This window comes from Syngnathus floridae, chromosome 21, assembly GCF_059516105.1.
Source record: "Syngnathus floridae isolate MCC-2025c chromosome 21, RoL_Sflo_1.0, whole genome shotgun sequence".
Lineage (NCBI taxonomy): Eukaryota > Metazoa > Chordata > Actinopteri > Syngnathiformes > Syngnathidae > Syngnathus > Syngnathus floridae.
This window is the reverse complement of record NC_142433.1, coordinates 5,555,123-5,582,546: the sequence shown is the minus strand read 5'-3', so window position 1 is coordinate 5,582,546 and position 27,424 is coordinate 5,555,123. Positions and strand designations below refer to the sequence as shown.

At 44.7% G+C, this 27,424-nt stretch overlaps 5 protein-coding genes and 1 long non-coding RNA gene across 19 annotated transcripts; 2 read left to right on the top strand and 4 right to left on the bottom strand.

The window, feature by feature from the left end:
- Window positions 1–176: 176 nt before the first annotated feature.
- On the top strand, window positions 177–18,600 carry LOC148380165 (uncharacterized). Of its 2 annotated transcripts, XR_015854976.1 has the most exons (7): window positions 177–306; window positions 1,120–2,492; window positions 5,325–5,412; window positions 7,042–7,107; window positions 8,641–8,843; window positions 17,023–17,068; window positions 17,168–18,600. It is a non-coding gene; the product is annotated as an uncharacterized LOC148380165 (long non-coding RNA). The 2 variants fall into 2 exon arrangements; XR_015854975.1 differs by lacking the exons at window positions 17,023–17,068; window positions 17,168–18,600 and having other exon boundaries at window positions 8,641–10,152.
- LOC148380168 (formyl peptide receptor 2-like) lies at window positions 436–2,808 on the bottom strand. Its single transcript, XM_088365008.1, has 3 exons — window positions 2,639–2,808; window positions 2,265–2,455; window positions 436–2,155 (listed from the first exon to the last, which is right to left on the bottom strand). The coding sequence occupies exons 2-3, from the start codon at window positions 2,445–2,447 to the stop codon at window positions 1,325–1,327; spliced, it is 1,014 nt and encodes a 337-aa protein (XP_088221134.1). The 5' UTR covers window positions 2,448–2,455; window positions 2,639–2,808; the 3' UTR covers window positions 436–1,324.
- Window positions 2,960–7,798, bottom strand: LOC148380167 (formyl peptide receptor 2-like). Of its 4 annotated transcripts, none has more exons than XM_088364998.1 (3): window positions 7,520–7,798; window positions 3,973–4,136; window positions 2,960–3,863 (listed from the first exon to the last, which is right to left on the bottom strand). In XM_088364998.1, exons 1-3 carry the CDS (start codon window positions 7,722–7,724, stop codon window positions 3,042–3,044), a joined length of 1,191 nt encoding a protein of 396 aa, XP_088221124.1. In that variant the 5' UTR covers window positions 7,725–7,798; the 3' UTR covers window positions 2,960–3,041. The 4 variants fall into 4 exon arrangements, with proteins under 4 accessions (XP_088221124.1, XP_088221125.1, XP_088221126.1 ...); XM_088364999.1 differs by lacking the exon at window positions 7,520–7,798 and adding an exon at window positions 6,916–7,073; XM_088365000.1 differs by lacking the exon at window positions 7,520–7,798 and adding an exon at window positions 4,977–5,067.
- LOC148380166 (fibrinogen C domain-containing protein 1-like) lies at window positions 9,334–17,421 on the bottom strand. Of its 9 annotated transcripts, none has more exons than XM_088364966.1 (12): window positions 17,134–17,421; window positions 15,369–15,442; window positions 15,039–15,105; window positions 13,964–14,061; window positions 13,655–13,860; window positions 12,833–13,144; window positions 11,844–12,010; window positions 11,575–11,677; window positions 11,359–11,489; window positions 11,131–11,227; window positions 10,873–11,052; window positions 9,334–10,788 (listed from the first exon to the last, which is right to left on the bottom strand). In XM_088364966.1, exons 1-12 carry the CDS (start codon window positions 17,152–17,154, stop codon window positions 10,538–10,540), a joined length of 1,707 nt encoding a protein of 568 aa, XP_088221092.1. In that variant the 5' UTR covers window positions 17,155–17,421; the 3' UTR covers window positions 9,334–10,537. The 9 variants fall into 9 exon arrangements, with proteins under 9 accessions (XP_088221092.1, XP_088221094.1, XP_088221091.1 ...); XM_088364968.1 differs by having other exon boundaries at window positions 12,875–13,144; window positions 17,134–17,419; XM_088364965.1 differs by lacking the exon at window positions 12,833–13,144 and adding an exon at window positions 12,095–12,460 and having other exon boundaries at window positions 11,844–12,064; window positions 13,730–13,860; window positions 17,134–17,419.
- Window positions 18,397–20,774, bottom strand: LOC148380164 (uncharacterized). 2 transcript variants are annotated; one of them, XM_088365010.1, is made up of 2 exons: window positions 20,658–20,774; window positions 18,397–20,141 (listed from the first exon to the last, which is right to left on the bottom strand). In XM_088365010.1, exon 2 carries the CDS (start codon window positions 20,104–20,106, stop codon window positions 19,225–19,227), a length of 882 nt encoding a protein of 293 aa, XP_088221136.1. In that variant the 5' UTR covers window positions 20,107–20,141; window positions 20,658–20,774; the 3' UTR covers window positions 18,397–19,224. The 2 variants fall into 2 exon arrangements, with proteins under 2 accessions (XP_088221136.1, XP_088221138.1); XM_088365012.1 differs by lacking the exon at window positions 20,658–20,774 and adding an exon at window positions 20,354–20,642.
- Window positions 20,775–21,916: 1,142 nt separating this feature from the next.
- Window positions 21,917–27,003, top strand: laptm4b (lysosomal protein transmembrane 4 beta). The gene is made up of 8 exons (XM_088365013.1): window positions 21,917–22,000; window positions 22,098–22,232; window positions 23,185–23,302; window positions 24,026–24,099; window positions 24,171–24,293; window positions 24,373–24,471; window positions 24,842–24,937; window positions 25,753–27,003. Exons 1-8 carry the CDS (start codon window positions 21,926–21,928, stop codon window positions 25,828–25,830), a joined length of 798 nt encoding a protein of 265 aa, XP_088221139.1. The 5' UTR covers window positions 21,917–21,925; the 3' UTR covers window positions 25,831–27,003.
- Window positions 27,004–27,424: the final 421 nt, after the last annotated feature.

Sequence of the window (27,424 nt, the reverse complement as noted above, 5' to 3'; positions counted from 1 at the left end):
ACTTCTGCCATGATTACAAACATCAACATAGCACAGGAAGAACAGTACTATCCTGGAAAAAGTACCATACATGCATTTTTAAAAACTGGTTCAAATTGAACTTTTGATATTTTAAAGACCAAGGAATATAACTCCCCCCCCCCCCCCCCCCCCTTCATTAATATGACCAATAACCAGTGAAACTAAATTGGGGGGAAAAAAAAGGAAACAAATTGAGAACACTGGTCACATGACTTGACACCAGTCAGACGTCACCGGTTTTAGCAGTTTAATATTGGTAATGTCCTAAAATTGTTTAGAGACAAGGTAAGTATGAAAACTAACATTTTAGTTTTTTTTTTCTTCAATATTGTCCTCGTTTTCAATGTGCAGACGACAGCAGTACGTTCACTTGCGCTAGCTAGCTCGCATGCTAGCTTTGGAACAACGGACAACTTTTAAATAAAAATTAATTTATTCAACAAGTCCAAAAATACTCAGAGATTTCAAACATTTATAAACTAGAATAGAACCACAACATCAAAATGGTAACACTAAAACCAGCACACGAGACAAGTTCTTGTGCAACCTTATCAGATACTCCACTTCAACTTAGAGACAAGTTTGTTTTTATCGTCGAGCAGTTTAAAGGACATCCTCTCAACAATTAGGAAGCCAAGTTTAAGATGTGACCAAACAAATTTCAACCCCAAGAACAGTTGGCAACTTCGAAAGGTGAGAAAGTAGCTGCTTGCCATTTTAAAATAGCATTGTCTTTATTTTATCTGCATGCTGTATTTTATTCTTTATCTACATGCAGTATTAACTTGACCCAAACCAGAACTGAACTCTGTCAAAGGGTTCAATCGATTTTAAAGATGAAAAAATTAAATAAATTATTTCATCATGCAAATTATCACAATAACTATTCGCATAAATTGTGAAGACATACCCAACTCACCAGCCGCTTGAACATATTGTAATCTCTCTTGACTTTATTACATGGCATTAACATGCATGCAAAAGTAGGACGTGTTGTCAGAGATACCGAAATCACTCGGTTGCATTTTCGAAATAGCAAATGCTTTGTGGAATTGGTGACGCCTGCCTGATTGATTTTATGTCCCTCCTCTTCTGCAGATGGTCAAAGATAAAGGACAGCAGAAATCTTTGGGCCTCTTCAAAAAGTCTCCTAACCTTTATGACACCTTTCCTTAATCTTTGTGGCGATGCATCCAGGGACCCGAAGAGCGGCCTAAAAATGCACAAGAATTTTTGGCTTTTTTTAAAAAAATTTTTTAAAGCTCACTGACTTGTTTATTTATTGAACCTGCTTTCTGTGTTGCTATTTTTCAGTCAATTTTATTTCCATTCTGTCTCTGGTGCTGTAGTTGGACTGCCCGATCTCATTGGCAAAGTTGTCATCCATAGCGTTCTTGAACACTCCCGCCAGACTGTTTTTGGGCCAGCCCTTCATTTTGTACCCCACAAAGAAGTAAAGAAACGGGTTGACACAACTGTTGAAGAAAGCCAGACCCTTGGCGGTGGGCATCAGCACGTCCCACAAGCTTCTGCTGTCCACCAACCGGAGAATATGCAGGCCATGGTAAGGAGCCCAGGACAAGAAGAAGGCGCACACCAGCAGGGCCATCAGCCTTAGGGGGCGCGTCTTAGCCGTCAAGCGGGTGCGGCGAATGCCCACCCCGGCCAGGATGTAGCAAGCCAGGATGACCGTGAAGGGTATCAGGAAGCCGCACAGGAAGCGCAGGACATAGAGTGCCGTCTTGACCTGTGTGTGGTTCTTCTCATCCAAGATGCAGCTGCTCAGGTTTTTGTTGCAAACCAAGATGCCTCGGTAATAGAAGAAGGGCCAGCTTAAGGTGACAGCCCCCACCCATGCGCCTAAAGCCACGAGCCGGGCGGCGCACACGGTGCGGCGGCGGCGAGTTAACACCGGCAGCCAGACGCAGGCGGCTCGGTCCACGCTGATGACGGCCAGCATGAAGACGGAGCAAAACATGTTGGTGTATTTAAAGAAGGCTTTGAGCCTGCACATGAACAAGCCAAAGGGCCAGTGGTCCAGGAACAGAACCCTGACCAGAGAGAAGATTCTGGTGACACAGAAGATTAGGTCCGCCATGGCTAGGTTGACCAGCCACACGTTGAGGACGGTTGCCTGAGAAGCAGCGGGAGAAAAATGACAGGGAAAGCCGACTAGAACAGTGGAACTTCACTCTGTGTTAACTAGACTTCCATTTCCCAACAGTTTAAATGTGTCCATTCACCTTGAGCTGAAATCCCACCACCAAGATCACGATGGCGTTGCCCGGAAGGCCAAACAGGACGGTGAGCACGTTGAAGATTAAGGCGAGCACGTCCATGTCACTATCGTCGCTCATTTGCAGTGCCGCGACGCCAGGTGAGACATTGAAGAAGAGAGCGGGTGCTTCATCCACACGATGAACCATCTTGAGACCTGAGGAGGCGACAAACTTCAGTCACGCTCATCTCGGGTAAGATTTCAAGTCGTCGTAAATTCATTGGCTTGCTTTGTTTTTATACTTGAAGGTAATTGTTAAAAATGTGTAAAGACAAAGAATAGATGGGAGTGAGTTGTTATTATGTCACCGAGAAAGATCATTCTAAAAAGGCAACTCACCATTCCGTTGACCGTATTGCTATATTTTTTACTTTAATGTGTCATTTTAACATTCAAGAACTGTGAGTGACGCTTGTCATCACTGAGCGTGTATGAAGTTGGTCCACAAATATAGTTTAAGCTTGCATGAGAGGCGGAGCCAGACGAGGGGGGGAGCGACCATGATGAACCTGTTGAAAGCAGCCAGTCTCTTGTCCAGTAGGCGGCGCTATGACAAAAGTTTACATTCAGAGCCATACGCTTTTGTTTTGCATCTAAGTCCGGCTAACTTCTCTCTGAAGTATAGCACACTTTTTTTTTCCTTTTGGACAAGACAGTATGGTAGATAAGAAGACATTTTTATTACATTTGAACATACAAAGGCAGCGACACATTATCAGTTGTTTTAGCCCCCCGCCCCTCATCACAGCTGGGATTCGCTCTCCACGGAGTCTTCCTTAGTCTGCCCCGACCCTCCGTCCACATCCTCAGCCAGAACGCTCTTGTACAGGCCCGCCAAGGACTTCTTGGAGTGGCCCTTCATCTTGAGACCCACAAAGAAGTAAAGAACAGGGTTGACGCAGCTGTTGAAGTAGGCCACGCCCTTGGCGGGGTAAAGCCATTTGTTGGCCACCAAGTTTTTGCTGTCCAGCATCCGGAGCATCAGCAGGCCGTGGTATGGAGCCCAGCAGAGGAAGAAGGCAATCACCAGCAGGGCCAGAACCCGGAGGGGGCGCGCCTTACCCGACAAGCGGGTTCGGCGGATGCCCACCCCGGCCAAAATGTAGCAGGCCAGGATGACCATAAAGGGCAGCAGGAAGCCGCACAGGAAGCGGATGAAGTAGAGCGCCGCCCTGGCGTCAACGTCCTTGACCTCCTCGATCGTGCACTTGGTCAGGTTCTTGGCCGACAGGAAGACTTGGCGGTAGAAGAAATAAGGGGTGCTGAAGACCAAGGCTGCTGCCCACACGCACACAGCCACGACCCGGGCGTGACCCACAGTGCGGTGGCGCCGGGTGAACACCGGGAACCAGATGCAAATGGCCCGGTCCAGGCTGATGACAGCCAACATGAAGACGGAGCAAAACATGTTGGCGTACTTGAAGAAGCCGTTGAACTTGCAGATGAACAAGCCGAAGGGCCAGTGGTCCAAGAAGAGCTTCTTGACCAGGGAGAAGACTCGGGTGAAGCAGAAGATTATATCCGCCACGGCCAGGTTGACCAACCACACGTTGAGGACGTTTTTCTGACAAGCAGGAAGCCTCAAATAAGACATTCTGCTCGGGATCTTGTCACAAATCCATTCCCAATATTCACGCTACAGTAGTAAAAGAAAGCAAACTTAGATAGAAAACCTGGAGCTTGAATCCCGCCACCCAGATCACAATAGAGTTGCCCGGAATTCCAAGCAGGATGGTGATCGCGCCGAGGACGATGGAGAGCGTATCCATGTCGCCTCCTTTACTCGCCTTGACCGCCGGAATGCTGAGGGAGGTGTTGAGGGAGAGCATCTTGGGACCTGAGGAAGACATGGAGGTCATGCGGGGGAGGGCTTTGAGTTTCCAAAGTCCACTCGGCACCTCCGATAACTCATCGAGACACGTTGAGTCACGGCCATGTTCATCAGCTCCCCCCCCCCCCCACTCATTCGCAGAAAGACACCCCCGCTCCTGTCTCATTTCATCCAGGCAAAGTTGTAACTTCCTCATTCTCCCTTCTCACACTCCTCCTGAACCGCCAAAAATTGCTCTTGAGAAATAATCGCTGATGTCTCACAAGTTATAAGTGAAACTTAACAGCAATTGAGAGAGCAAAAATGTAAAAATATCACAGGCCACTTCATTAGGGTACTTAATCTAACAGTATCCAGTCACAATTTGATTGTGTACCTAATAAAGTGGCACAATTTCACCCAGCACATTATGCAATGTGTAAGAAGTGATGTAGGAAAAACTTTGAAACACAGATGTAAGCATAAATAGAACCGAATTAGCTATTATTAGTCCTGCAAAGGGAAAATCCTGAATCCAAAAATGTCAACGTACACGTTTACATCAGCCACACGCGGCCTCGCTACATAAATAATGAAGTATCCGAATGTGAATGACAAAATCAACATGAATAGTTTTAAAGCGGTAGTAAGAGTCAGCAGCTTTGTATCAAAAAATAAACTATACCAAAAAAATAAATAAAAATTAAACATGAATCATGTCAATGCTATACTTCATAATATATGTCAGTGTAGACAAATGTAGTAATAGTTAGCCACATTAACTTGGATGTGACATTGGTAGGAAGGGCCAATGCAACAAGTCGTGAAAAATCTTCAAATTATAATTGTGAAAAAATTCCCACCTACTTGTTAAATGGGAGGAATCAGGTCGGCTATCTGCTCAATAGTGCTGAGACCAAGTGAAGACACACACTTTGATACTTCCCCTTTTGTGGCATGAGTGATACATGCACACACACATGCGCACGCACGCACACACACACTGTAGTCAGCAACATAAATAAATTCACAAAGCAAATGACGGAGCTTTTCCCCAGCAGCTAAAGCGACGCTCGGTACAGTTGGAGTTTTTGCTGAAATGAAAAAATGTACATGACTACCATGTCAAATTTAAGTCACGTCTTGCCAGCTTGTGTAATGTTTGTAAAGTTGTTTTGGAAAAAAAAAAATACTAATATCGAGTTTGTTACGCAGACACGTTTGTGACCGAGGATAAAACGGAAGCTAATTGGAGGTGTTTGAGTCTGCGATGGTGATCAGATAAAACACTCTCAACTAAAAGGTGACATCTTGGTTTCCTGTGAAGTTTCTTTTTTTTTTTTTTTTTTTTTAATATTGTTCACTTCCCTTGCTGTTGACATGAATATGCCAAAATTAATCATTTAACTTTGTCTCAGAAACTTTGAGTTATGTTAATGAGCCCAACTGTGATGTCACAATTCGACATAATCCAGGACAGCTAGTTGGTCAGAAACCGGAGATCACCTGGTTGTTTAATTTCACACTTGATGGGTGAACAGATGCACAACTTTTTGCATACAAGACATTTATAAAAAAAAAAAGAAGTCCTCTGAAATTGACACAAAATACTAAAATCCACTAGGGGGCAGTAATGTGCATCACAATGCAGTTAAAAGTTGCAGTTTCAAAAGTCCGGTAAGATTTGGTCAAGTGCTTTTTGATCACTTTGTCACTTCTGTTACAGTATGATACAAACAAACCATATATATATATATATATATATATATATATATATATATAGAAAAAATATATAATTTGAACTTCTTGCCAACATAAAACGTCTAGAAAATACTGCATATGGTAGTGCCTGTGAAGTTGCATGCGCCTTTAAAAGGCGGGTGGCATCAGCAAGTCCGCATGCAAGCGCTGAGGTGTGAGCTGGGGTCAACAGCAGCTTGTGTGCATGTGAGCATAAATAATGAAAAAAATTAAAATTGCGGTTAACAGAAAATGCAATATAGTAGGGTGCTAACGATAAACCACGTGTTGAACAAAAACTGTTTTTGTCCCTCTTGGGCTAGTTATAAATTTTAATTGCATGCATACCTAGAAAAGTGCACAAAGAGCGGCAGCATGCAGAGATTTTTTTTTTAGGCCAAATTGTGTAGCCCCACCCTTATATCAAATCCCAAATATAATATACAGAATATATGCCGTAGTGCAGGGTGTCCAAACTTTTTGCAAGGAGGGCCAGATTTAATAAAGTGAAGGGGCCCGGGGGCCAATCGTTTTTTTCAGATATTTTTGAACAACTAACATTTCATGCAAATACACACTGTTCTAAAACAAATTTCATTGTTATAATTGTCTTTATTTTTTAAATGACAAAATAACCAAATATAAGCCATTCAGGCAGATGTGAACCACTCTAAAAACACAAATTTTGCCTTTCATTCATATCTGAAGAGTCAGAGTCATATATTTGGTTATTTTGTCGCGTGAACCACTCTAAAAACACAAATTCTGCCTTTCATTCGTATCTGAAGATGACATTGAACAAACGGTTTGAAATACCTTACATTTACATGAGTTTGAAATTGTTTTTTCCTCATGAACATTTTAAACAGGAGTTATAAGTAATACAAATGTGTCTGTTATTATTAAAACTTAAATCAAGTGAGTTTTGCTCTTGTCATTTACAATATCTTTCAGAAAGTAATAGTAAAAGTAATGTACAGGTTTATAACATCAACAGTATTAACATGGTCACTCCTTAATGTTTAATATTAATTAAATTTGAAATTTCTATTTCATTTTAACTCACAGCCCCGCGTGAAGAATCGCTCTTGTGATGCCATGTTGAGTCTACTCGTGTCGAGCAAATATTGTAATTCCCATTTCTCTTGAAAGCGACGGCCCTCAATGTCAAGTATCCTCGTTTTCTTTGCAGTCGCCATGGCAGAAATGAGCGGCGAGGGGTGGTGCTGCTACCCTTTGGTCATAGGAGGAATTACAGGTGAAAGTTTCTTTTATATATATATATATATATATATATATATATATATATATATATATATATATATATATATATATATATATATATATATATATATATATATATATATATATATATATATATATATATATATATATATATATATATATTTTATATTCAATTTGACAATGCAGGCGGGCCATAAATTATACATTATAAGACCGAAGCTGCGGGCCGCATGAAATCTGATCGGGGGCCGGATTTAGCCCGCGGGCCGGACACTGATATAGGCTTATTGATAATAAGGGAATTAATCAATGGGCACGCTAAAAACATAATTACAGAAATATCCTCGTACTGAAAGCCATTTCCCGCAGTGAACGTTTTCTGTAAGCTAAAAAGACAGATAAAAAAAGACTAAGAACATATTTACCTTGTATTTGTCCTGCTTCAGGAGCATTCCAGGTGTTTGAAATTTGCACCCGCGTGAAGCTGGCCCCCCCAGCCCACGCAAAATCGAAGGAAAATAGTCTGTTACGTTTGTGCTGGTTTGTGCTGCAAAAAATTCGTTTGTGCTGCTTCGGTTTTGTAGATATTCTACATTTATTTTCTAGCGAGGACGTTATCCAGCCTCCCATTTTCCTCCAAATGGACCCAAAATGGTACCGTTCGTTTGTGCTGCAAAAAGTTTCGTTTGTGTTGCTACGCTTTTGCAGAAATTCCTGATGCAGGACGAATACAAGGTAAATATGTTCTTGGTCTTTTTTTTCTTTTTCCTTTTTAATTTTACAGAAAACTTTCACTGCGGGAAATGGCTTTTAGTACGAGGATATTTCTGTAATTATGTTTTTATCGTGCTCATTGATTCATTCCCTTGAATACATTTGATGAAACAAAACGATAACAGAATTATAATTATAGAATAATAGAATTGTTGTTGTATGTGTGTGGACGTCAAGAAAACAAAAAAGGCCAAGAACGAACAAAATCGGCAAACGGAAACTCAGCATTATACAGCTATATATTTTTTATACTGCCTCCTGGTGGTCGAAACAAGCAAGTAGAAGGCCCCTTCAACAAGTTAATCATCTTTCGCCTATTCAATTGTGTAATGACTTCAGCGTTTATGAGATACAATATTATAGAGTGCCATTTTCTTACTTTTTTTCACTCTCTTCATATCAAGCAGTGTTTGAGGAGCGTAGTTTGAGAACGAATTGAAAGAATTTGAATTGTTTATATCCGTGGTCACCATGGCGAACCAAGACCACCAAAGCGCGCCGTCCACCATTGTCCCTCATACTTACAAAAAAAAAAAAAAAAACAAGCAAAGAGCCAATCATTATATGCTTTTGGAACACTGTCTGCTCCCACTGTGGCATTCTGGGTGGTGCACAAATTAGCCTAGCCAAAGTCAAATCAAGTCATTGACAAAAATCAAAATAGATTTCATGAGGCTCACATGAAGAAAAAAAAATCGAAAGCAGCTTTCCAATCGTAAACATGATCTTTGATTTCAGGCCGTTTTGCACTCTGCTTTGTTCCTCTTGACAGTTCCAGGCGACCCGGCAAACCGTGACCCCTGCCCGCCCACCCCGATGGTGTGAGTGCACACACGCACCCACACACACACAAGCTGACAATGCCAAAGTGCGACAGGAAAGGAGATGAGATGGAGGGGAATGGCAAAGCCCGAGCAAGGACCTGAAAGTGGATCTTCGCATCATAACCCCTGTCAGAGATGAGAGGCCTGCTGAGTAAGGTCACCTGCTACGTTCATTGTATCCATTGTGACAAGTCGGCAGTGTGTGCGATGGACAAATAAGTCGTTTTCAAATCAGATGAGTAAAAACTGGTCAAATATTTAAAAGAAGAAAAAAAAACATATTATTTAAATTGAAGATCATTTGCCATTCTAGGAATGACTCACGTAGGTCTGACATCTACCTCGGCGTCCTTTTTACAGCGGCTTTCTCTCCCTAAGGCACGGGTGTCAAACTCAAGGCCTGGGGGCCAGACACGGCCCGCCAATTCATTTTCTGCGAAAGCGTAAACAAATTGTGCTTCAAATTCGTGTGTAATTGCAAATTGTCTTCACTTTTAATATCTTCACCAGCTTTTACTCGTCTGATTTGAAAAAGTTATTTGTCCGTTTGTTTTGTAGCTTTGACTGTATGTAATGCGAGGTGCTCATACATTCCACATTGTAAAATGCACGTGAAAAAAAAAAAACAATCGATCATCAAATCAAAGGATTATCAAGAGAAAGTTTAATGAATAAGGAAAAAAGTGACACATCTCAATTGTTCGTACAAACGACGGCAATTCCACTCGCCGTTTCTCATTCAAGCGAGAATGATGCCGTCGCAAACCTCTTTGGATTGTGAAGAAAAGAAAAGAAAAAAGAAAATGCAACTGAATTACACAACATAACTAAACGATGATTACGGGGACCCTTACTTTAATAGTCCTTACTCACGTGAGAATACATTCATGTATGAATAAAACATCCATATTGAATACATGTTGATGATCCATCCATCCATCCATCCATCCATCCATCCATCCATCCATTTATCCATCCATCCATCCATCCATCCATCCATCCATCCATCCATCCATCCATCCATCCATCCATCCAGCCAGCCAGCCAGCCAGCCAGCCAGCCAGCCAGCCAGCCAGCCAGCCATCCATCCATCCATCCATCCATCCATCCATCCATCCATCCATCCATCCATCCATCCATCCATCCATCCATCCATCCATCCATCCATCCATCCAACCAACCTTGTGACATCAACAACGATCAACCATGTTTAAAAATATTCAACTGAAACGACACAAAAAGGAAGAAAATGAAAGCTAACTCAATATTCAACGCAACCTAACTAAACAATGGTTATGGGTGGCTACCCTTACTTGAACAGATGTCATTGTAAAACACTCACGAACTTAACACATAATCAATCGTAGCTAACCTATGCTTATGGCCACTCCTTATGTTAACAGATGTAAGGGATTTTATGATAGCAAAGCAAAACATCCTAAAATGATCCAAAAGTGAGTGTGTGTGTGTGTGTGTCATTCAAAACAGGTCGTGTTTTCCGACTCAATCATTTTTGACTCATCTAACGACGGATTGACCATGTCACATCAGTCTAAATTTGGCACCGTCTGCTGGTGAAATTTTGAACTGCAACAGCGCCAAACTGCTTTTTTAAAAGAATTCATTTGGAGGAACTAACTTCCAACTAACCATTTGTCAGGTCTCTCTCGTGTCAAGCTTCTGGTGAAATTCGAAATTGCACTTGAGCCCATTTGCCCGGGCCAAATCCGACACACATTTGCGCACCGCCATCTTACTTGACGAGCGCTGCGCAAATGGGTGACGGCGGGCAGCACCCACGTGATCCCACGGGGATGCCGTTCCCAGGCTCCGCCGGCTGGCCGCTCACTTTCTGGGCCGGATCTTCATCTCCACAAATCTCAGGCAGGGACGATCTAATCCATCCAAACTACGCCAGATTGCATTGGTATTGTCGCAGGTGCTGGTTGCCTTGTACATCCCGTTCAAGTTGGAGTAATAACAGCTGTTGTACCACCAAGCTCCCTTATTGTAATTGGCGCAATTGCCAGGCTCCTCGTCTTGGTCGCGGTCTTTGGTGCTGAACTTCATCCCAGAATGGTAGGTGAAGCTATCGCCTGCAAAGCACACAAACTTGCTTTTGAGCACACGCAGGCGGCGCAGGCTCTCGAGTGTGCCCCCCCCCGGGCGGGAGTCGCTACCTGCATTTCCAGAGTAGCCGCTCACAAGGAGCGGGTAGCCGTCCTTCTCGGGGTCCAGCGAGTTCCGGCCCACCGAGAAGTCGTTGTAGAGAGCGTAGTATTTGCGGCCGTCGAATATGGTGAAGTCGATCCGCAACTGGTAAGCGCCCGAGGCCGTCAGAGCGTGGATGTTTCGCAGGCCTGCAAACACGCAAAGGCGGCGGCGTCACGTCACGCAAACCACAAAGGCTTGACAAGAAGGGTGTCTTTGTTTCCGACCGAGCCAGTGCTCTCCGGCGAGGTCTCCAAAGCCCTTTCGATAGTCGTCCCAACCCCGAAAGAAGTTGACGGAGCCGTCCTTTCTCCTCTGGATCACCTGCAAACACACACGCACGCACACCATCAGCGGAGCAAACGAGCATGAAGAAAAGTGCCAACTTTATTGGGGAAGGCATCACGAGGGGAACTTTGGGGTGTTTTTTTCGGGGGGGGGGGTCAGGCACTTACGGTCCAGCCTCCCTTGTCCAGGTTCATGTTGCAATAAGCTTCGAAGCTGTTGGACCCAATAAAGAAGGTATAGACTCCACTTTGGGACATTCCTGCCGCCATGACGTCACTGCAGTCTCTGGGCATGAGACCTGAAGCAAAAAAAAAAAAAAAGACGTGAGAGTGCAAAATAGATGCCCGCTTTAGACAAACTGGACACGCTCGCTTGCTAGCTACCATGGAGTTCCCTGTTAAGTGTGGGCTGATCCACCACCTTCTGCTGCAGGCTGGACAAAGCCAAACTGAAGTTGTGTAACTCCTTGGTCTCTTGTGACAGCTCCTGCGCACCAAGCGTTTGAAAGAACTGAAATGAGATCTCCAACTGGGACACTTTGTTTGCAGCTTTCAACAATACTTTTGTTCTTATTCAAAGGAGATAGTAGTTTGTGTGTAAGAGGAGGGAGGCAGGGAGGGAGGGACGTTAAGTCCTGAAATGTCCACCTCACCTGAGACATGTTCTTGTAGTCCGTCTCCAGGTCTTTCAGTGTCTCATTCAGTAGGCCTTTGTTGCTGCCAATCTCCTCCCAGAATTTGGCCAGCAGGCTCTGACTCGCCTCCAGGTCGCTGCGAATCGCGGTGTGACTCGCCTTCAGCTCTGCCAATGCCGTCTGACCTGCCTCCTGACCTGCCTTCAGCTCTGCCAATGCAGTCTGACCTGCCTCCTGACCTGCCTTGAGCTCTGCCAATGCGGTCTGACCTGCCTTCAGCTCTGCCAATGCGGTCTGACTCTTCTCCAGGTCGCTGGAAATCGCAGTGTGACTCGCCTTCAGCTCTGCCAACGCCGTCTGACCTGCCTCCTGACCTGCCTTCAGCTCTGCCAATGCCGACTGACCTGCCGTCTGACCTGCCTTGAGCTCTGCCAATGCGGTCTGACCTGCCTTTAGCTCTGCCAATGCGATCTGACTCTTCTCCAGGTCGCTGGAAATCGCAGTGTGACTCGCCTTCAGCTCTGCCAATGCCATCTGACCTGCCTCCTGACGTGCCTTCAGCTCTACCAATGCGGTCTGACCTGCCTCCTGACCTGCCTTCAGCTCTGTCAATGCGGTCTGACCTGCCTCCTGACCTGCCTTCAGCTCTGCCAATGCCATCTGACCTGCCTTCAGCTCTGCCAATGCAGTCTGACCTGCCTCCTGACCTGCCTTCAGCTCTGCCAATGCCATCTGACCTGCCTTCAGCTCTGCCAATGCAGTCTGACCTGCCTCCTGACCTGCCTTCAGCTCTGTCAATGCGGTCTGACCTGCCTCCTGACCTGCCTTCAGCTCTGCCAATGCCATCTGACCTGCCTTCAGCTCTGCCAATGCAGTCTGACCTGCCTCCTGACCTGCCTTCAGCTCTGCCAATGCGGTCTGACCTGCCTCCTGACCTGCCTTCAGCTCTGCCAATGCGGTCTGACCTGCCTTCAGCTCTGTCAATGCGGTCTGACCTGCCTCCTGACCTGCCTTCAGCTCTGCCAATGCGGTCTGACCTGCCTCCTGACCTGCCTTCAGCTCTGCCAATGCGGTCTGACCTGCCTCCTGACCTGCCTTCAGCTCTGCCAATGCGGTCTGACCTGCCTCCTGACCTGCCTTCAGCTCTGCCAATGCGGTCTGACCTGCCTTCAGCTCTGTCAATGCGGTCTGACCTGCCTCCTGACCTGCCTTCAGCTCTGTCAATGCGGTCTGACCTGCCTCCTGACCTGCCTTCAGCTCTGTCAATGCGGTCTGACCTGCCTCCTGACCTGCCTTCAGCTCTGCCAATGCGGTCTGACCTGCCTCCTGACCTGCCTTCAGCTCTGCCAATGCGGTCTGACCTGCCTCCTGACCTGCCTTCAGCTCTGCCAATGCGGTCTGACCTGCCTTCAGCTCTGTCAATGCGGTCTGACCTGCCTCCTGACCTGCCTTCAGCTCTGCCAATGCGGTCTGACCTGCCTCCTGACCTGCCTTCAGCTCTGCCAATGCGGTCTGACCTGCCTCCTGACCTGCCTTCAGCTCTGCCAATGCGGTCTGACCTGCCTCCTGACCTGCCTTCAGCTCTGCCAATGCGGTCTGACCTGCCTTCAGCTCTGTCAATGCGGTCTGACCTGCCTCCTGACCTGCCTTCAGCTCTGCCAATGCGGTCTGACCTGCCTCCTGACCTGCCTTCAGCTCTGCCAATGCGGTCTGACCTGCCTCCTGACCTGCCTTCAGCTCTGCCAATGCCGTCTGACCTGCCGTCTGACCTGCCTTCAGCTCTGCCAATGCCGTCTGACCTGCCTTCAGCTCTGCCAATGCGGTCTGACTCTTCTCCAGGTCGCTGGAAATCGCAGTGTGACTCGCCTTCAGCTCTGCCAATGCGGTCTGACCTGCCTCCTGACCTGCCTTCAGCTTTGCCAATGTGGTCTGCAGCGCCGCCCAGTGGCAGGCTAAGTCGCTGCAGTTGTGGTCCGGGATGCTGTTGGGCAAAGTCGCCACCAGCGCGCCCAGCTCTTTGACGATCTCCTGAGGCCTTGGAACACATAAAGGGTATACATGAATCTGCCATCCTTGGTGAGGAATGCAACTTGTGGCGGTCAAGTGTTTGTTCATTGCGTGCGCGCGTGCGTGCGTACCTGTTCAAGTGGAAGAAGACGATGTTTTGGATGACAAGCACGACCAAGAGGAGCGTCGGGACCACCACCAGAATGGAGCCCCAGCGTATCTGAACAAACTGAGCGCAAACGTCGTCACAGGCGGCGGCGGCGTCTCTCTCTCTCTCTCTCTCTCTCTCTCTCTCTCTCTCTCTCTCTCTCTCTCTCTCTCTCTCTCTCTCTCTCTCTCTCTCTTTCTGTCTCTCTCTCTGTCTCTCTCTCTCCCCCGACGGAGCGAACGACTTGCAAATGCTTTCAACTCGACCACGGCATTAGTCAAGCGCGTGCGCGTCCGATGCGTACCTTGGGCTTTGGTGGTTCGCCGATCAGTTTGTGGGTGCTTTGGTTCATCTCGAACCACTTGTCATTTGCCATTTTGTGCTCTCCTTCTATTCTTGCTTACTCCGTACGAATGTCCCGAGCTTGTTTGTTCTGCGTGCGTCTAATGCCGTATTTTGTGTTTAGCCAAATGACGTGAAGTTTTCTTTCCACTTGACGTTGGTTTTGACCTTGTTTGCGGCAACGAGATGGGACGACACCTCTGTCCGGGCTCGGTCGGTACATTATTGCGAGAGAGCGCGAAAGCCCGACAGAAAAGGAACGGGCTGTACACGACACAAAATGCGACGCCGAGCAAGTTCAAGGTCTCATTGACAATATTTCATTGATTGATTGATCGGTCTTTATCTATCTATCTATCTATCTATCTATCTATCTATCTATCTATCTATCTATCTATCTATCTATCTATCTATCTATCTATCTATCTATCTATCTATCTATCTATCTATCTATCTATCTATCTATCTATTTTTTCATTCATCTGTACATGTACTTTTGGACTGATGGATTCATTCCTGTATTTCCTCATTTATTTATTAGACACTATTAGATTACTAGACACTTGAAAAATTAGAGGGAACATTGGTGCCGACACCGTGAGTTTGATTCCCACGTTTGACGCTCTGAACGTGTGTGTGTGGGAGTGAGAGAGTGACCAAAAACAAAAAGCGCATGTGTATATGAGTGTGCAAGGAACAATAAAGAGGAGCAATACCAAACGCCACCACGGTGTGGTGTCTTGTCTCCGATTAGATGGACGTTGAAACGGCAAACCCAACCGACTGGAACACAAAAAAAGACAAGAGCTCTAAAACTGAGGAGAAAGCCAGCCAAGGCAAAGCCATGTAACGCGGCGAGCCCGACGCTATTTCAGAAAAAAAGGACGGCAAACGGCCAAACGGCAGCAGACTTTGTCGTCGAGTAAGCATAACAATACATTTGATTGATAAGGCGCCTTTCAAAGCACTCAAGGTCGCCGTACAGACATAAAATAGTGTTAAAAAAAAAAAAAGACTGGAGTAGAGTGATGGATAAGCTGACTCACGTCTCTGACTGGCCGACGGCCACAGGCAAAGATGCTCCTCCGGACACGCCGTCGTCAGTGGTCGCGGAACGGTCCTAAGTCCAGAAGAGGGACAAAGGTGTGAATTTAAATGGCGGAACTTCGACTATTTGCAGTCTTGTACGTTGTTATCAAAGAAGACCTCTGAAGACATATTGACAGTATTGTATACCTTGTTACAAAAAGTGATTATAATAACTAGAAAGAAAATAGGATGTTGACTTCTGCTACGGTCAATTGTGACCACTAGAGGTCCCTGGTTAACCAAGGTTAACAACGGAACGTCGCATCTCCGTGTGTTACACGCGCACACACTCACCGTTCTACGTTACACGTGCTTATAGATAATAAATTGAGTTGGAAAGCACATATAATGTATATCCAAGCAAAAATTTCCAAATCACTAGCAGTATCGTATAAAGTAAAAGACCTTATAATTCAGTCATCATTACATTCCTTGCACTGCTCCTTCATACTCCCATACATCATTTACTGTGTGGAGGTGTGGGACAATACATACAAAACAAACACAGATCCAATCTTTATTTATTAAACTGATATTTAAAAACAAAGCATTACGACTTATAAATAATGCTGATCATCGAGAACCATCTAAACCCTCTTTTTATTATACTGAACTCACTGAAATACGACGACCTAGTCGACTTCAAAACCGTCCAACTCATGTACAAAATAAGAAATAATCAATTGCCAAACAGTATCCAGAGGTTGTTTGAGTGGAGGGAAATTTATTTAAGGGGAACACTTATGTTTATTTGTTGAGAACAAACTTAGTTACATTGTATAACAGTTCGAGGTGTGGAATTACGGAACAGCGGCAGTGAAGAACTAAAGAACCTTACTGAAGTTTAAAAAAAAATGTCTAAGGACAAAATGTTGACGGGATACCCTAATATGCCGTGAAGTTGTTTAAGTTGCTTTTGTATTTATTTATTTGATATATTTGACGATGGTCAAATCTTGACAGAATCAAAGACATATGTAGTTACAAGGGGAAGAGTCAGATAAGCTTAGGCTCCCTTCTCCTCCTTTTTGAACAAACATGAATTTACTACAAAGGGAAAATTATAATGCAATATCAATTTCTTCTTTTTTGATCTTCTATTGTACTATGGAGTTATCATTTTCTGTGTTTTTTACTTTTTTCTTGTATTTCTTTTCATGTTCGAAATGAACAAACCAACCAAACAAAAACGTTAACGTTTCGCTAACGTTGGTGACTCATGTTTACATTTTCAATATTGATACAATATTCTCTGCATGTTGTTTATACTATTATTGTACTATTTACGTGTATGAAACCATTTTGGAATGTTCTAATCATAAAGTATCCACTTAAAAGCTTTCATGTGCATTGATTGACACGCAGAATAAAGGTACGGTTGAGAGGGTGCGGTCACGCAACGGCGGCCCTGCCACTAGGCAGACGAGGCCAAAAAGATCTCTTTTTTTATTCTCCCCTTCAAAGTTGTTCTAACTCATATCAATATTGGGTTCAAAGGATCAAATAAAACGGAGGCTGCCTTTTCTGAATGATATCAAAATATCCATTGATATGAGTTTGGTCAACTTAGAAAGACAATGGTCATTAAAAGATGTTTTTGTTCTTTTTTAGGCCGAGTATAAGGGCTGCCTTTGAAGAAACCGATCAAGCTTCCAAAGTGCTGACCAAAGTTTTGATAGTCGCACACACGCACGCATGCACTATAAATTATGGAATTACAACCTGCATGTTCTGAAGTTCCATCTCTCCTTTGCAGTCGTCAGGTCAGCGTCTTGACGGCAGCAGACGAAGGCTGGTGGCAGTGTCCTTAACAACAGTTGGCTCCAAAATGACACACGCACCTTGAGACCAAAACGGCCTGGGCGTCACTGAGCTGGAAACATTTGGCATCAACAGCATGTGGTCAGAAAAAATTCTTCAAGGGAGTTGAAGGAAACGAAACCTAACTCTCTCGCACGCGCATGCACACACACACATACGCAGTCATGCGCGCGCACACGCACGCACGCACGCACACACGCACGCACACGCAAGAAGAAGAAAATGGTGGAATCGGTAAAATTCCAATTGACGGCGAGGAAACGATAAATGACCTTATATGGAGCCAAGACCACCTGTGCGTCACTGTGCTGGAAACGAGGGAAGAGGCGGAGAAAAGAAGACGAAACTTAACTCCCAGACACAGCGATATTCATCAAGGAAACCTTGGTTCTCAAATTGATACTTTTCTTGTGATGTTGGCAAAATAGCTTTGGTATTTGCCTGTTGCCGATTGATGCCTGGATGCAGGCAAGTGCCACCCACGTCGAAGGGAGCCGGACGGTCATTTCGCTGCTCTCTTGCATTGTCGCTGAAGAAGGAAAAAGAATTTTCTTTCATGAGATAGATCATCACCAAACAGTTTGGAGATGCTGAATCATTTCAGGGAGTGTACAGTCAGTCCACGTGCTGCCTGCCACTTGGCCAGGCAAGCTTGTTTTTTTTTTTTTTACTCAAGTGCGGCCCACGTCAAAAGAGTCCACATCCAACTTTTCCTGTTTTTTGTTGGGTCTTTCTTTGAACTAGCAAAGGAGGACATGTTGGAATTTCACACCTCATAAAACAAATCTACAGAATCATCTCAGTGACTATCAGGTCCTCTCCGCCCACTGGCTGGCTCGCTCCTCAGCAACCTTGGAAGAGCGCGTTCCCGCGGAGACCCACGTCTTTGCCCCGACGGAACGCGATATTACTTGGGCCACCTTTGTCCAGACTTTGGACACCACTTGGATTTCATTGGGGACGGGAAAGAGGGGAAGCGAGCATGTTTTGAAAAACACATTTGTGAGCTTTGCGCACTCGGCAGCATCATCCTGTAAAGCAGGGGTGTTTTTGCAAGGAGGGCCAGATTTAATAAAGTGAAGGGGCCCGGCCGGGGGCCAAACGTTTTTTTCAGACATTTTTGAACGACAAACATTTCATGCAAATACACACTTGTAAAACAAATTTCACTGTCACAATTGTCTTTATTTTTCAAACGACAAAATAACCAAATATATGCCATTCAGGCAGATGTGAACCACTCTAAAAACACAAATTCTGCCTTTCATGCATATCTGAAGAGTCAGATAAAATTGAACAAACGGCTTGAAATACCTTACATGAGTTTGAAATTATTTTTTCCTCATGAACATTTTAAACAGGAGTTATAAGTAATGCAAATGTGTCTGTTATTATTAAAACTTAAAAGAAGTGAGTTTTGCTCTTGTCCTTTACAATATCTTTCAGAAATTAATAGTAATAGTAAAAGTAATGTCTACAGGTTTATAACATCAACAGTATTAACATGGCCACTTCGTAATGTTTAATATTAAGCAATATTTCATTTTTATTTCATTTTGACTCACAGCCAGCCCCGCGTGAAGAATCGCTGTTGTGATGCCATGTTAAGTCTACGAGTGTGTCTTTGGGGTGAAAATACTTAAACAAGGCAAGCGTCTCTTTAGAAATGAGACAAACACAATTGCCTTGATTTTCAGCGAGCAAGTATTGTCATTCCCATTTCTCTTGAAAGCGTCAACTGTCCTCGTTTTCTTTGCAGTCGCCATGGCAGAAATGAGCGGCGAAGGGTGGTGCTGCCACCCTTTGGTAATAGGAGGGATTACAGGTCCAAGTTTCATTTTTTTTTCTTATATTCAGTTTGACAATGCAGGCGGGCCATAAATTATACATTATAAGACCGAAGCTGCGGCCGATATGAAATCTGATAGTGGGCCGGATTTGGCCCGCGGGCCGGACTTTGGACATGGCTACGGCGTAGTGGTTGTTTTGAGTTCACTTGGCGTTGCTGTTCTCCCCAACACACTTGTGCTTCTTGACCTGGAACTTGAAGGGGAAGCGCTTGTCGCACACGGTGCAGCTGAAGGGTTTCTCTCCCGTGTGTCGCCGCTTGTGCTTGCCCAGCGTGGAGCTGTCGCTGAAGCTGGTGTTGCAGATGGAGCAGGTGAAGGGTTTCTCTCCGGTGTGCGTCCTCGTGTGTTTGATCAGATCGCCATTGGAGTAGAAGCGCTTGCCGCAAAAGAGGCACGAGAAGGGTTTCACGCCCGTGTGAATGTGCGAGTGTTTGACTAAATGCGAACGGTGGAAGAAACGCTTGCCGCAAACGGGGCAGGTGAATGGTTTTTCTCCCGTGTGGATTCTGGTGTGGGAGCGCAAGCGGTCCCTGGTGGCAAACATTTTGGTGCAGATGGTGCAGTGGAAGGGTTTGTCCCCCGTGTGGACGCTTAAGTGGCGGGACAAGTGGACGCGTTGGTTGAAGGTTTTGCAGCAAAATGGGCAGATGAATGGTTTCCCGCTCGGGTGCCGCTCACGCCGCGTGCAGTTCAAACCGGACAATGTGCTTCCGGCTGTCGTCACGTCGCCGGGAGCTGCGGTCTTGGGGTCAGGAAGGGCCGACGCAGCTCGCTGCGACCGTGTAACCCGAGCCACACGGCTCTGAGGTTGCACTCCCACGAGGGGCTCCACAGTGGCACCGGCCTCGCCCTTGTCCTCAGGCGACTGGGTCTCCTCATCGTCTTCACTCTTGACAATGATGCTAGTCACCTGGAACTCTGCACCGTCGGCCGTCTCCTCTGGTTGCTTGGCATCATGACTGCCGCACACGTCCTCCTGTGCCTCCACTTTGATGTGGGTTGGCTCTGGCTCCTTCAGCTCCATTGTGGAGCTCTACTACTGCTGCCCGGCAGCAAGATCTAAAAGACATGAGAAAAGAAATGGGGTTGACGTTTATGTTGACTGAGTTGTCTCAGTGCATTGGATCAATTGCAAAAGGCTATTTTGCCAAATTACATCGCAGTACAGATACACAAACACTGTTGATTGTAAAAAGAAACATGTACTTGCGCGATCTGAAAATCGCCCCGCCCTCAAGTCAGGGATCAAATGATGAAGCTGAACTTGATACCTGCCCACATATCTTCTCAACGGCCGTATTAAGTCGGTGATGCACCAAAGCTCTCCGCATTTGAACTTTACACATTTTCAACGCGGTGCTAATGTTGGCTGTCTTTCTTTTCAGCATGCATTGCTAACTTCTGTAGCTCTTTGTTTGCAGCTGTTCGGCTAAAGCTAATTCATACAAGGTCGAGGCTGCTGCGGAGCAACACAGAAGAGATGCGGTGCTTTTGCGTCTGTAAATGTCACACGTGTAGTGAAAGGACAGCCATCGTGGTGATAAAAAGTGAGGGGAAACACAGTTTAACACTCACGCTGGCTCTGTTTAGCGACGTGATGCTAACTGCCGGCCTTTTCTTCTTCTAGTCTGCCATTCCGTCAACCGCGTCAATCCTCTTAATGTTACTGCCGTCCTGTGGACGTAGTGGGTTACTACATATAATTCTTCCTGTGATTAACGGTACCTAAGAGGAGCCAAACAGTATACTCAAGTGACACTATTATTATAACTCAAATAAATGGTAAAAGAAGCTCTCCAATTATTGAGTAATAGTAAATAATTTTCAAATAACTGTTATAGGAACAACTGATTTACAATATTATTATCCCCAAAAATTAAGAAATATTTATGAAATAACATTATGGTCAAGCCACAAGAAATCATCTTTACCAATTTTGCTAACAGGTTGTCACAGTCAGCTCCTTTCCCTGCACCTTTTCTCTTGGCCTTCAAAACGACTGCTCTCATTGAGGTTTTTCCCACAGCTAGAGCTTGTAGTAGTACACAGGAAAATCCCCTCATGGCAGCACCATGCATGACATGGGTCCACCCACGCCGAAGCTTAGCGCTGTGTGTGCTCGCCGGTCCATCTGTCAGCCTTCATCCTGCGTTTGCTCAAAGCCAGTCAAGTTACCTACATAAACTCGCATTCTCATTCGATGTAATTTACTGTATTTTACTTCACAACCCAGACTAAACTACGAGAACTGCTGAACTTTATTTTGCGGGTAATCATAAGTACTTAATAATAGGCACTAGGCATTTAAACAGGGGTGTGCAAATTTATTATAGACCAGGGGTGTCAAACTCATTTTTTTCGCAGGCCGCATTGTAATCATAGCTTCTTTCGGAGGGCCATTATGACTGTCAACCCAAATAAATGTATGAGCACCTCATATTATATACAGTAAAAGCTACAAAACAAACTTACAAATAACTCGTTTTCAAATCAGACGAGTAAAAACTGGTCAAATATTTAAAAAATTAAGATATTAAAAGTGAAGACAATTTGCAATTCTAGTAATGAAACACAAATTTGATGCACAATTTGTCTTCGCGGGCCACATAAAATGATGTGGCGGGCCGAATCTGGCCCCGGGCCTTGAGTTTGACACCTGTGTTTTAGACTCTACCTGATGTATTTCGACACACAAAACATGGAAATAAAAAAAAATTAGATTAAAGAGCGTAAACAATGAGTTAAAAATAATCCTATGTATTACTCATTCAACAACCATCGGGTTTTAAAATAAACAAATAAATAAATAAATAAATAAAGACGCAGCTGGTCACGTGACTGGGATGAGCCAGATTAGATTTAAGGGACTCTCTCGCTCTTTCCTCACACTGGAGCAGGAGAAGAACATCTCGCACGACGTAGGTTCGATGTGACAACAAACTGCACTTATTGCTTTATTGTCATATTTTATTTTGACATACAAGCGGAGCTAAACGGCGTTTCCCCCCCTGACAGCCTTCATGTAAATTTGCACTCGTTTCGGTTTCCCATTTGAGAATGATTTCGCCGTGGGACCGCTGGTACTCGACGAGTTGCTGCCTCTGCTGCCATGTCCGGACGGGCACCATTATTTTGGGTATTTGGTACATGGTAAGGACTTCGATTGAAGCAATCACGCCGACTTTATCGATAGCATTGTCAGGTTGGATGCGCGTCACATGCCGATGCATTTGACTTCAACTAGCTTGCGGTGATGTTGAACTTCCATTATTTCTCACCTTAAAATAATGTTTGCAATTTCTTTTCTCGTCGTGATTTACATTTATAAACATTGTTCAACGTTTTTAAGAAACATTACAGTGACGCCAACAAATCGGCTCAAGTGTTGGGACCAATCTCTTAAAAAATCTGGCTTTACTAGGATAAATGTGCCCTATTTGCTGAAAGGAACATTCTTGGGGTGATTTAAAAACTTTATCACCATTATGACATATACCCTATTCAACTCATTTTAAAAAATCTTGTCAAGAGACAGGGAAGAAAAGAAACATTTGATATTATCCGGTTGCGCAAGTGTGCACACCCTCTTCCAGTATGGGATGTGATGTGACTACCGAAAAGCCTACTAGAACATCAACATTGGATTCAATCTGAGGCGCTTTAAAAGGTGGCGAGTGTCCATTTATCATGATTTTGAATGGGTTCATTCATTCTGAACATAAATGTTTTGACATCAAGTGACTCCATAGTGTAATATTGGACAAAATTGTGCCAGTTTTCATTTATATGTTGTATAACGGCCATCAGCTGTTTTGCACTGTTTACCCTTCATGTGCACTTTGGTTAAATTTAGCATTGCTGCTTTTGTACTAACCTGAGCTTTTAAACATAGTAGCGCACCTCCTAAGCCTGCTAAATCCCCGCCTGGGCTTTTGTAAGTGTTTACGCTATATCCCCATCCCCCCCTGTCTGCATACTGTTTTCGTCTGGACTAACATGTCACAATAGCATTTTTAAAAACATGGTGTATTTTTTTTGAAACGGTCACATTCCTCACAAAAGTTAAAGATGTTAAAAATCTGTATTTTCTTCTCCTTCGCAGCTCATCAACGCGGTTGTGCTACTCATCTTGTTGTCGGCCCTCAATGACCCCGTGCAGTATCGCTACCACCTCACCAGCTCCGAGCTGGGCACCGACGTCGATGTCATGGATGACGCTAGTGAGTGCAAACATAAACACGATCTCGGTCTGTAGTTTTCATCTCAGTGTGTCATGCGGCTCGTCACATCTTGGTAACATTTAGCAAATCCCCTTGTGGGATCAGTCGATGGATTGGTGAGTCATTCAAGATGGACGCCGTAATCCAGCGTGGAACGAGATGCTGCTTTTTAATCAGACGCCACATTAGCGCATGCGTGTGGCCTTGCGTCGGCCTGAGGGGACGTTCAGCCACTCTGAGGCACATCAGCTGTGTCCGAGCTGACAGTGCCATTCCGGGGCAATCATAAAACAATAAAGAATAAACCGCCACCAGCGCTTCGGGGGGTAAAATGTCTTTAGCTTTAGCGCTGGAAAACACAAACAAGATGAGTCATTTTAATTAATGGAAAATGAGAGCACCCTGGCAGAAAGAAAGCTCGCTGACCAGAATCAAAGGATTAGCCTCTGTGCATTTTTATTTTTGCTTTTTTTGGTTGACCTTTTAAGGACATTCAGTCCAATATCCACTCTGTCAATTTGAGATTTTCAAAATATGTTTATTAGGCGGCTATTGATAGCGTTGCTTGGCAACTATCAATGTACCTCTGGATGAACCCGGAAAATCCAATTTGATTGCGAGATCACAGTGAGTTCAGATTCCACCAGTCGATATCGCTAACTTGTTAACAGCTCATGAGCAGACAGAACTTAACTCCAATCTTGTTTTTTGTTTTTTCTTCAGATATCTGCATAGCAACAGCAATCTCCCTCCTCATGATTCTCATATGTGGAATGGCAACATATGGCGCTTACAAGGTGAGCCCACATTCAATTTTACCATCGCAAAATATTCGACTCATTTGAAATTTCCGCCTCGTCCCGCACAGCAACACGCCGCTTGGATCATTCCTTTCTTCTGCTACCAAATTTTCGACTTTGCCCTTAACACCCTGGTGGCCGTCAGCGTGCTGGTGTACCCCAGCACGGTGCAGGACTACCTCCAGCAGCTGGTGAGGCGAATTCATCACATTCCAGAAGACTCTTTCTTAATCTTTTTTTTTTTTTTTTCTCTTCCCCCTATCCTTGCAGCCGGGAACCTTCCCTTACAAAGAGGACATCATGTCCACCAATAATATGTGCCTAGTTATCGCAGTCCTCCTCTTCATTGGCGGCATCCTCTCCTTCAAGGTAACATTTATATTGAAACTCTCCGGAAACTCGATTAGGTGAACAATGAAGAAGGATTGCATTCCTTTTCCTCACTTTTCAGAATGAACAGATGGTTCGGGGGGGCAAAATTGGAGCGGTTCGCCGCTTTAACTCTGGCGCGGGTGCGAGCCCAGCACGCTACTCGGTCTTTTCACACACCGACACAATGAACCTGCTGTTAGCCTGCCAAGTCCCACCGACAACTGAAGGAGCGCAGCAAGAAAACAGATGCTTAGCAAGCAAAAAATAGAACGTCATTTACATATTAGCCGAAATCAGTATTCTTAGAAAAAATAACAGTCTTGCAACGGGATCTTTTGTAGCTAAGTCCATTCATTTGTGTCTCCAGGCCTACCTAATCGGTTGCGTGTGGAACTGCTATAGATACGTAAGCGGCCGAGGCACCACTGAGGTCCTCGTCTATGTCACCACTAACGACACCACGGTGAGTCCTCAAACCCATTTCTCATCATTACATCCAAAAACAAAAGGGTTTAGAAGACATCCCTGTGGGACACCTGTATGAATTGAATATCATTTTAACACCTTTTTTGTTTATTTTTTAAATGTGTAGTTTGCCTTGGTGTTTTGTGAGGCTCTCCGCGTAAATTGAAATTGGATTGGCGTGGTTGTCAGATTAGAGATCCGGTATCCGCCGTGCAGAGTACACTTTGTGCGTCCGTCGGGTCCTCTCGTAAGGCTTTCAGCACGGTCACACTTTCCATCTGCCTGTCTGCGCTAATCCCCCCCAACACTGATACATAAGACATTAATCTGCGCTCGCTTCGCTGTCGTCACCAAGCTCATCATCGCCATCGTTCGTACAATAGCGGGCGAGGCGGCGTGAAAGCCATGAATCTTAAAAGCGCTCCTTTCATCGCCATTGCAAAAGCAGCGGCGGAAAATGTTTGAGTGCATGCCGTTATATACGAAATGTCATTTTGCACACGCAGCCTGCGCGTGCTCTTTATGTGTCCTCTGTTGTCGTGGACACGTTACATAAGCGTCTGCCTGTCCGCTTCATTTCAAATCCCCGGCCGTGATGGGTTCGCAAGGCCTTCCCCCAGCTGATGCCTCACAATCGCATCCCCTCGGAGCACATTTCTCCCGCTCGCCTGAATTAGCAACGGCAGCAATTGTGCATTCCTGCAGCCTGTGTGCATAGAAGAGAATTTAAAGAATGGAGATTGTTGCTTTTCCTTGACATCCATACAACACAGCGCCCCCTTTCTCTAATTTTGTGTTCTGCGCTCTGTTTAGGTTTTGCTTCCACCCTACGAGGAAGTGGTCGCCATACCGCCTAAGGAGCCCCCCCCTCCCCAGTACGTGGAGGCTTGAGCCCAGCCCGTCCAGTCTCTTATAACCCCCCTTGCACCTCCATCGGTAGGCGTAGATGAGTCTCGGACGTGGATTCTTGACATTTCCGTTAGTTTAGAGACGGTCTTTCTGTCACCGTGACGTCTGCTCCTCCGCACGGACATGCACTTTGAGTCGGCCGCCAACTGTTAGCCCTTCGATACTGTGAATCTCCCTCGTGTTTTTGTCTTGAGTGAGGAGCAAGAGCACTTTTGCGTCCCCCTCCCTCTTTGAATGTAACAACGGGGTATTTTTGTATGATTTTTTTTTTTTTTGTAAGGAGAGGAGGGGGTTGGTGGTCATCCCCGCGAGGAAATCACAAGTCTTCTAAAAGTCTTCCTTTAAATGTGCGCATCCATCTCTAAGAGGATATCCACGCAAACCGCGACATCTTCCTCTTTTGTGTCTTTTATTTTTCTATGATCGAGTTTGGTGGGGCTCCTTGAGGGCATTTTCCTGTCATGACGTAACATGGGGAGCTCCTTGTGTGTGTATCACTGCCCTTTTTCCAAACATCTGTTGATTTATGTGGTGCATTAGCTTAGCATAATAGCACAAACTGGTAGAGCACATCCATCAAATTAGTAATATCTCAACTAAATAGCACCTATGTATTCGAATATAATTTATTATCTATTTTATGCAGTCTTAGTCGCGGCTGATCATCTATTACATTTTTTTTAAACAACCAATTACTAAAATAGCCAATTTTGTTCCCTTATGTAAGAGTCCATCAGAATTTAGTACTTTACTAAAACGCATTGTCTTGTCATAATATCGGCGTATAGTACTGTGTACGTAAATGATATTTAAAAAGATTAAAAAAATAAAACTAAAATTTATCTTAAAACTCAACCTGCAAGTCTCATTCAAGGGAAAAGCAGAGTAACTAGTGGGCGCCTTCATGACCAGTGCTTCTGCACATGCAATCGAGCTCGCACTTTAAAGCAGCAGACATGACATTGCTAGTCGTTGTGACGTCGCGTCCGAAAAAGATGCAGAGCGGTTTGATATTCCAAGTCGGAAGTGTGAAAAACACAAAGATGAAAGCTGGGATGACTGATGCCTCAGTGTGTAATTGTCAGAATCCCTTCGACTGTCCTTTACAATCCAGCAATGTGTCCTCAATCATAATAAATAATCATTTTAAAGATACATGCCATGGGATCCCATGATTTTATTTAACATGGTCTTATTTCAAGATAAAAATGACTAAAGCAGTTATGCTATCATTCTAAATTTTTTTGGGTCATAAAATTGAGTTTGCATGCATTTTCACCATTAAAAATACAGTTTTATGGGTCAAGTTGTTACAAGTTGGAGGAATCCGGGTCAGATAAACTGATTGAGTAAAAAAACTACATCACGTGCAAAAATACAGACAGATTGTGACCCACATGCTCATCCGTCCCAGCAAAGTAGGTGAGCGTCTATCAGTCTTCTATCCAAGGTAATGCCTGACTCCATTTTGAACAGCCACGTGGGATAAATCCCCCACTCATCCCAGAGAGATGTACCCAATGTGTGGCCATGGTTGTAAAAGCCACATTTATTTATTATTTTGATCCTCTCTTAC

Bases quoted from the DNA above. Each gene is read 5' to 3' on its own strand.
- LOC148380168 (XM_088365008.1), bottom strand. From the start codon at position 2,447: ATGGTTCATCGTGTGGATGAAGCACCCGCTCTCTTCTTCAATGTCTCA. The intron at 2,156-2,264 runs GTGAATGGACAC...GCTGCTTCTCAG, and splicing joins TGGTGGGATTTCAGCTCAAG to GCAACCGTCCTCAACGTGTG.
- LOC148380167 (XM_088364998.1), bottom strand. From the start codon at position 7,724: ATGGGAGGCTGGATAACGTCCTCGCTAGAAAATAAATGTAGAATATCT. The intron at 4,137-7,519 runs GTAAATATGTTC...TGTCTTCCTCAG, and splicing joins TGAAGCAGGACAAATACAAG to GTCCCAAGATGCTCTCCCTC. The intron at 3,864-3,972 runs GTTTTCTATCTA...CCTGCTTGTCAG, and splicing joins TGGCGGGATTCAAGCTCCAG to AAAAACGTCCTCAACGTGTG.
- LOC148380166 (XM_088364964.1), bottom strand. From the start codon at position 17,154: ATGGAACTTCAGAACATGCAG. The intron at 12,461-13,729 runs GTCAGGAGGCAG...AGCTGAAGGCAG, and splicing joins ATTGGCAAAGCTGAAGGCAG to GTCAGGAGGCAGGTCAGACC. The intron at 11,053-11,130 runs GTCGGAAACAAA...GCGTGTTTGCAG, and splicing joins CGCCGGAGAGCACTGGCTCG to GCCTGCGAAACATCCACGCT.
- LOC148380164 (XM_088365010.1), bottom strand. From the start codon at position 20,106: ATGGAGCTGAAGGAGCCAGAGCCAACCCACATCAAAGTGGAGGCACAG.
- laptm4b (XM_088365013.1), top strand. From the start codon at position 21,926: ATGAGCCAGATTAGATTTAAGGGACTCTCTCGCTCTTTCCTCACACTG. The intron at 24,100-24,170 runs GTGAGCCCACAT...CGTCCCGCACAG, and splicing joins CAACATATGGCGCTTACAAG to CAACACGCCGCTTGGATCAT. The intron at 24,472-24,841 runs GTAACATTTATA...TTGTGTCTCCAG, and splicing joins GCGGCATCCTCTCCTTCAAG to GCCTACCTAATCGGTTGCGT.